General features: G+C 35.9%; 1 protein-coding gene across 1 annotated transcript in view; it reads right to left on the bottom strand.

Moving 5' to 3' along the window:
* LOC104074986 (importin-11-like) overlaps window positions 1-8,570 on the bottom strand; it is a gene marked incomplete at its 5' end in the record, with an annotated part of 48,228 nt that overhangs the window by 7,398 nt on the left and 32,260 nt on the right. Inside the window, 2 exons of the mRNA XM_009575308.1 lie at window positions 684-768; window positions 4,332-4,427. Of these exons, the coding sequence (XP_009573603.1) occupies window positions 684-768; window positions 4,332-4,427 (181 nt within the window). The remainder of the gene's footprint in view (window positions 1-683; window positions 769-4,331; window positions 4,428-8,570) is intronic.

Below are 8,570 nucleotides of genomic sequence, written 5' to 3'. Positions count from 1 at the left end.
CTTTCCCACTCCTACAAGAAGAAATAAAGTACTAAAGGACTGTCCACAAGTATTCTTCTGGATACACGTAGGTCAGTTAAAGCAAATGCGCGCAGGGCTATACACATCTACTCAATCACCCAATTCCATGTTTTGCAATTACTCAATGCCAAGCAGTTCAGACTCTATTTTATTCCACAGCATTTGTACACTGCAGTTTTCTGTGTGAGGAACCAGTTCCCCTGAGCTCTTACGAAAATAAGTTAAATCATGAAATATTCACACATTAGGCTGGACAAAAATAGCACAACTGCACGGTACCTAATACAGGTATCTTCATCTAAATCAATACTCCTTATTAGATTGTTTTAAATATGAGATATTTGGCCTGCCGTGACATTTCAGCAAGCTTTAGCTCCCTGCGTTTTTCAATAAATCCTTTTTCTAGTGTCTTAGTATTATAATGTCCAGATTTTTTGAACAGATTATGTTTATTTTAGCAACATTTTCCAAGACTCAAAAGGAAAGCAGAAGTCTAAGTGTTGTGGCCGCAAAGCCTGTCATCAAAGCATTTTCCTTTTATGATTCAAGAGATGAATTTTCCAAGAACAATAGATGAACCAAATCCAAAGGCAAAGAATTTAGTCTGACACAAATGAATCACATTATCAGTTCTGTAATTGAATAACAGATCTAAAACTTACCATTTTTTTCCTTTTGTCTTGTTCTGTGGGAGGTTCCTCATCTTCTGTAACTTTGGGCTCTTCAAAATGAGACATCAACATGCAGCTAAGAATGGGAATAAGAATAGTTTTAACATACATTATCATTAAAAATTATTTTAAAGCACTTTAAAAACACAGGACAGATATGAGGGAATTTGATGAAAGTCAGGCAATCTGTTAGCAAGTAATTTTTTTCTGAGAACAGTGAATCTAAAGAAGCCTGAATGCATATTCTGTGTCACCTACATCCATGTAACAATCTCAGTTATCCTCCATATTTTAGCTCAAGTTCTGGCTTAAAAATGCATTTCTGCATATAGAAAACAGACTATGTAGGTTTAAAAAAACATTAATACACAAAAAACCTACACTTCCTAACTAGAATTTCCCAATCTTTCCAAGCAAGTGCTATACAAGCACTCTGTATCCTATCAACGTGAAAATCCCAGTGGCACATATGCAAAACTAGCAAAGATTTCTCATTGCATTCATGTTTTCCTGTGAGATCTTTAACAAGAGGACCTAAAAACTAATGCGATCACTATTGGTTCTAGACACTAAAATCTGGAAGACACTGAACAATAATGTTTTAGGCGGACAGAAATGAGTTAGCTTCTGCAGTCATTTATTTAAAGAGTTTTTTCTAGGCAGGTAAAGCAAGGCTTTTAAACTTCTTATTTTTTGTTTTGCTCCATCCTCAACTGGTAGGTACCAATACACACAAGTAACAGCCATATTTTAGCTATTATTTTTGTAGTAGGTATAAAACCAGAAAATATGAAAAAAAAAAAAGAATAGTTTAAATGCCAGAGATTTTTCTGTCTCTTGAAACAGTTTGAATGGACTTTATAAGGACATCGGTGAAAGGTATCCTATAGCAAACACACTTTCCATTCACTTTACATTCTCTGCATTGAAAGAATACATAAATATTCCACCACTTTACCAAATTTTTCCTAGAAAATCTGCTTTAAAAACTGAAAGGATTCAAAAATCACTCAGGTGGCAACAACTCGCCACTGTGTATTAGGTATGTTTTATGGTAGGAAGGACACATATTACAAAGCACCAAGACAGATGTACATTATTGCTCATTTTCAGCCCTGTACTACTGTGCATTTTTAATTGCTGCATTCCACTAGCAGGTGAAATGTTTCTGCAGCTAAGTTGAATAACTTTTTCTAAAGTTACTAAAATGAAAAAAGTTGCGATTTTATGTGAAAGTGTTCAGATTTACTCTTTATATATTCAGTTTTCTATTAACATGTATTTAGAGCTGTATGAAACACTTGCTGAACAGTATGGCAGAAGGGTCAAATGCTAACATAGAAGCCATTTTCAACAAAGAGATTAGTTATTTCAAATTAATACAGCAAATCTCATGTCTCCTCTCCTCATAAATGGCATGATTCCTCACAACTCAGTTTATTAAAAAAAAGGAGACAAAGGTAGGTCAATTGCCAAAACATACAAAATTGAATTAACTTTTTCAGACCTTGAAAAATTTTAGGTACCACAGAGAGTAATTCAAAAAACTAGGAGAGGAGGGGATAAAAAAAGAGAAGATGATAAAATTAGGAAAAATGTGAATATTGGTGAGACAAGACTAGAGCAATGGAATGCTCCCCTTTCCAGAAAATCTGAGGTCTGTAAAGCTTTCTTGTAATTATCACTACAATGCAAAACATAACCTGGCCGAATGTAATCCCTTTGTATTGTAAGCCAGGGCACCATGTAATCATTTTCATAACCTGATCAAAATTCCACCTAAAAACTGGTGAGACCTTTATCTCTGCATTTGTATTTGGAAAGGCTGTTCCAAAATCTCATTGCTCTAACTACAACAGTTTCTTCAAATTTCCAGTTTAAATGTATTCATGGTCATCTTACACTTCAGCTAACACTGCCATTTAATTTGTACAGTTTTTCCTGTGCACGTTTACCCCCTCTTCATCCTTTAGTGGCTACAGCTCTATATTGCTTTAGCTTTGACTTTCCTATGTTAAACATGCATGTTGTTCTAGTCTCTGCACTACAGTAATTAGATATTACAATAATCAGTGGAGTACACAATTTTTTTTTTCTGAACCAGTTCAGGCTTAAATCATTCTTCAACCTGGAGAGCCAGAATAGTGCACATGACTCCAGATGAGCGCTCTCACTTTATTTACTTTCAGATGATGTCAAAATGTATAACACAAATGTCAGAATGGTTCAAACAGCCCATTCAGTATCTGTCAACAGAAATATGTCCTTGATTCAGTGTGCCTGTATTTTATAAAGCAATAACAATGTCCAGAGTTTCGAAAAGTACAGTGACAAGTTCTACAAGCCTTCAAACTTAAAATATGAAATGAAATAGGAAAAGGTTTTATTTATTTTTGTCTGAGAACTCTTTTCAACAGAGTGGCTGGCAAAGCAACATGTTTAGAAATAGAAGAGACTCTATATCATTGTCTTTGATTGTAAATAGAACACAGTGCCAAAGCACATTCCCAGACTTTGGAGTTACATCTTCTGTACTGAGAGTTGGTGGGGGGGGGGAAAGTACTTTTGCTAGCAATTCTTGGGCACAAATAGACCATTCTCAGCACACACTCGTGTGCATACCACCTGTTTTAAGTGGAGGAAAACTTAACAGATTGCAGGCTGTTCTGTGCCAGCTGCCTTCAGTGCCAGCAAACATCCCCTTAAGCAATTAATTAATTCAGATACAGTTTGTTCCCCCACCAGGTAATTATCTGAAAGTTAGAAAATGTTTGATTCTTAGCATCCGTTAAATACTGTTATTAGAATACATTAGGGACATCTTGCAGAGCATCTGTTTTTAATGTCTTACAACTCTCCATCACTCTAAAACTATGTAAACATCACAGAGAAAAAACAACATTAAGATCTCTGTCCTAAAAAATCATTATTATTCAGTGTTTTTTTTACTTTTCCAGCTTTGATAGAATACCACCAGTGACCTGGGAGTCAGCAGGAGATGAATGAGTATGGTGCTGTGTGGCAGTGCATTCCTGAGCACCGTGACACCACCTTCTTGCCACAAACAAACTCTCTCTCCCAGCTCTGGAAACTGTCTTTTGAGGTATGCCCTGTAGCAGCAGGTGTGTTAAGTGGAACAACTGAAGGGGGAGAATTGTCTTTGTGGGATAGGTTTTCAAGTTGTCCAGGCCATGAAGTATTGTACACTAGGTCCACTCAATGAGGCTGAGGCATTTAGAAAAAGATCTTGGTCAAACTCCAGATGAGCGTGAACTCGAAGAAACTCTGAGCTACCACCTATCAACATACAAGCTTGTTGGATTGTAATTTTAGATATAATAGTCAGGTGAGCAAAAAGAAGATCTAAGCATATGAACATTTTAAGACATCATTTAGTAGATAACTTAATGAACAATATAAAACTACGTTGGCTGTCATTTTAAGCCCTCCCTCTCCCCATTACAATTATTTTTTCTTAAGACCAAAAATTTCCTATCTTACTAAAACATTCGCTCTTGTGAAAACAGAACTCTTACGAGCATGTCTTAAGTGCCTACAGACTTTTCCAATCAAAACACTACATATAAAACAGCACTACTACTGTTAAACCCACAAAAATTAATTAGATTTTCCACTTACTCTTTGTATGTTCCTGTTTCAGGATCTTCAGTCATAACATCATGCAGCCCTTCCACTGAAATGTTGATGATACCACAAAATTTATCTTGGATAACACTGGAAAAGAACAAAATTTATCTTGGATAACATTGGAAAAGAACAGGAAAGTGACTTAGCTAAAGGAACTAAACAGGAAATTTGCTCAGTAACTGTAGAGCACATTTACTAAGCAGTATTTTCATTGCTTACTGCTTAGCTGAGGGTGCTATCAAGCAGCTAATTAAATATTTTTTTTTAATTACACAAAGGCTTCAAAAATATGCAAGAAACATTATTGTTAAATAGAATAAAACCTCATGTGGCTCTGTTGAAAACCTAGAAATAATTGCAAATGGAATAAAAGAAAAAATACATTAGCGCATGACTCAAGAACTGAGTGGGGAGGGCATGCTCCTGCTACCAGGGGCGTCTGAGTACTGGCCTCTATTCCTAACACATTTAGACATTTTCTCAGAGTCACAGAATCATTAAGGTTGGAAAAGACCTCTAAGATCATCGAGTCCAACCATCAACCCAACATCATCACTATTCTCCCATCACTATTCAACACAAAATCTACACACAAACCCTTGAGCAAAGGGCAGCTTGTAAAGATGGTACAGTTCCCTATTCTTTTCTCTGTCCAGCTTTATGAGTATTTTCTTCACGCTCCTAGGCAACTGAATGACTCCCCACAGAGGGTGAAAAGTATCTGCACCCAGTTCTGCACGAACACCACTTCCCTGACTATAGAGAGAAAGGTAGGGTAGGATTTCTCTGCTTAAACACAAGCACCTCATGCCATTTGAAACACTAGGCTATTTGAGACAACTGCAAAGGGCTGGTAGGTATCACTCGGTACTTAAAAGAGATAAGCACCTTTCCCCAGCATGAGCTGAAGGCCAGACTGGATATCCTCCAACACCCAAAATGACACTAAACACTTAAGTTTAGACCCTTGCCCCTGCCTTGAGAATTTATGTGCCTGTAGTGTAAGGACATAGAAACACGATTTCTCCGTTATGGATAAAGCAGGTGCCACCAGCTCCTAGTTAATGGAAAGCAGACGTGACTGCTGTTTCTGCTGAATTTCCTACTATTGTGGGTCTAATGCCAGAGATACTAGCTATTGTGGGACTTCAGTGCATAGACTCCTACTCTGAACTACAAAAGGGTGAAGACATGCTGCAAGTGAAGAGATGTTCATCTAGGGAAGACTGAAAAGTTCCAGCTACAAACAGCAAAGAAACAGAAATGGCCTAACTGGTGATGGTAAACTAAAACTCTCTTCCTGGGACTGCCATTGATTGAAGCATTTTATTACTCCCTGTTTGGAATTTCAGGCTTAATAATCCCCAAAAGATGCTGCTGCTGTCTTGTAGGTTGAAGCAGACATGTTCCATATTTGTTTAAAGGTACTGAATACTAAGTTCATTTATTGTAGTTTGAGTCTTTGTTTTAACAAATCTATGTCTTAATATTCTTTATTTGGGATAACTTCCTTATTTGGGATGATAATTTCCTTATTAATTTCCTTACTTGGGATGAAAACTGAAAAACTGGGTAAACTTGTAGTAGCTCCTTGTACATTGCATTTGAAAAACTTCTTGTCAGACATACAGCAAAATTTTACATATATGAGAAACAGACCTTATATAGCAACAGATGCTTTGGAAAAAATGTGTATCAAGTTAGAATACTAAGCATATAAAATATTTATTTTAAATTTGTTTTGGTAAGATTATGATTCAACTTATGATCATTTTGTTTCCAAAGGATTATTTTTGTTCCCTTTTTTATTCAGCTACTGTCGAATGCCAGTATCTGAACTGTATTTTATATAATGAAACTTGAAACTGTACTAAATTCCACAAAAAGAAAGTTGACACAATTTTCATTCAGTCTGGCTTATTCTTATTATCAAGTATATGTTTTAAAAGAGACTTTCTCTCTTGCCAAAAAGCTTTGCCATCTCATTCAGAACAGCAAAGTATTACATGTTGTGAGACTGAATCTCTGTGGGTTTCTGCAGACAGCAAACAGCCTACCGACCACACGGCACCGCTGAGAAAGTGCGCGCTGCCTGCTTAGCAGCCCGCAGAACGAGCCCTCAGAGACAGAGCAGGTTTCTTCACTCAGAGTCAGAGGCGCCTCCCATTAAAGGAGGACACCTCCCATTAAAGCTCTTTTTCCTCATACTTTTTTTGAAACACGTCTCTAGGAAAATGCCATTAATGTGGTTAATATTTTCCAACATGAGAAAGGAAACAGCTGTCCTCAGATTCATGTAAATAGAGGACAAGGAGCATTCAACGAAGAACAAATGTGAACACTGCGCACCCTGGGGAAGTAAACTATGCCCTGTACGTATGCACTATGTAATTAATAATACAGGTTGCTATCCATTACTTGTAGTCATATCTCTTCCTTCTAAACTGCATGAAGAATCCCTAACTGACACAGAAAATTTTATATTGGGAGGAAAGAGAAAGGTGTTTGACCCAGTGAAGGCATAGCTTTTTCATCAGCTGCAGGGCTAATTATGATCACAGGGAGGTTACTTTAACTCGCCAACATGTAAATAAATACTGTAGACGTAGTGCTCATTAACTTTACGGGTTTTTTCCCAAGCTTGCAGATTGATAGGAGGAGCACACACGGAGGCCCATTTCAGTAACTTGTCTTTCCAAGGATCTGTGATATTTACAGAAGAAACTGAGGATAGTGGTTGAAAACACAAAATACTGTTCTTGATAGTTAGCTCCAAAGCACATAAAGAAATCATTAATTTCTTTATTTGGAGAGGATATTTTTACTTTATGGCATAAATGAGGAATGATATTTTACTTCTTTCTTCAGTCAAAGATAGAAAATTCATAGTAGTTTTTCTTTTTTTGTGGAAAGCAAAGCTGAAGAATGTAGAAGACCTTTCAAAATGAGGTAACTCTTGCCTGTCGCTTTCAGTAAAGATAATAGTTTCTCTTTTCTCCCCCTTCTTTTTCCCTTTAAATGGGACATGAAGTTTCTTCCTACCAAAGACTCACTGAAATGTTTACCAAGTATGGAATCATTAAACAATGCAACTATTTTTAGAATACAAGACACATGCTGGTGAAAAATAAAGACAGCATAGGCTCATTATGCTTTGAAAAAAGAAACCTTAATTAAAGTTCAATGGCAATATAAAATGCCTCAGGCCTTATTTTCACAGAAGAGAAAGAGAGCCATGCAAATCAACGTAATACCTTTTTAAAGAGACTAAAATTAGCCTGCTTGTTTCAAGAAATATATTAGAAAGTCATATGAGTAGATTCAGAAAAGACAGGGACACTGTATTTAGATGAACTTCCAAAATGGAACAGTTAACACTGTCCATACTAAAATACTAACTTGGGAGGAAGGCACCATTTAAGGCACCATTGCATATAATCCAGATCAGCAATGGAGCAAACAACAGCATGAATTTATAACTGGTTTTATAACTACCCAGTTTCCCTAAGTTATCAGGAACCTACCTCATTTGGTAGGCAGCAAAAATTATAAAAACACAGGCCCAGAATCAGAGGATTATAACTTCTATAAATTTGTTAGGATCTGAAACACTCCGAACCCAGTTTCAAAGATACAATTAACACATACTATTTTTTATTACAGAAAGGATCTTTTATGCTCTCTGTAAGTAAAATTCACCTTGCCTATAACGAAAACAAAAATGTAGCAAACATTTAGGGCAGCTTGTACACGAATAGTCTCAAACCTTTTATTTCAAAGTTTGCACAATTTGTAGATAAAAGAATAAAAGCTTTGCAAAGGAGAGAACAGACCACAATTATTCTGAAAAAAGTAATACTCATTTTTTCTTATTCTATCATTTCTAATACACTCAGCTATCTATTCAACATTTTTATTATCCTGAGATTTTATGCAAAAATTCAGAATTTGGATTTCAATTATGTAGATAGCCACTGTAAGTAAAGCTTTATCATCAGAAAATAATATACCATAATAAAATGGTATATTATATATATAATATTATTATATATACCATAATAAAATAATATACCTTAATAAAACATATACCATGATAAATTTTAGGGGTACTTAAATAAAATGGTCCCCATGTTTGCTATGCATTTTCCTCAGCCTATCAGAAAGGGAAGAAAAATTCTGCATGGGAAAACATACTTTTTTAGAGATTAAAAGGAAGAGAAAATCTTTTCT

Source organism: Fulmarus glacialis, unplaced genomic scaffold (genome assembly GCF_000690835.1).
Source record: "Fulmarus glacialis isolate BGI_N327 unplaced genomic scaffold, ASM69083v1 scaffold22403, whole genome shotgun sequence".
Lineage (NCBI taxonomy): Eukaryota > Metazoa > Chordata > Aves > Procellariiformes > Procellariidae > Fulmarus > Fulmarus glacialis.
The sequence above is the reverse complement of the archived record's forward strand: the minus strand, read 5'-3'. Positions and strand labels throughout refer to the sequence as shown.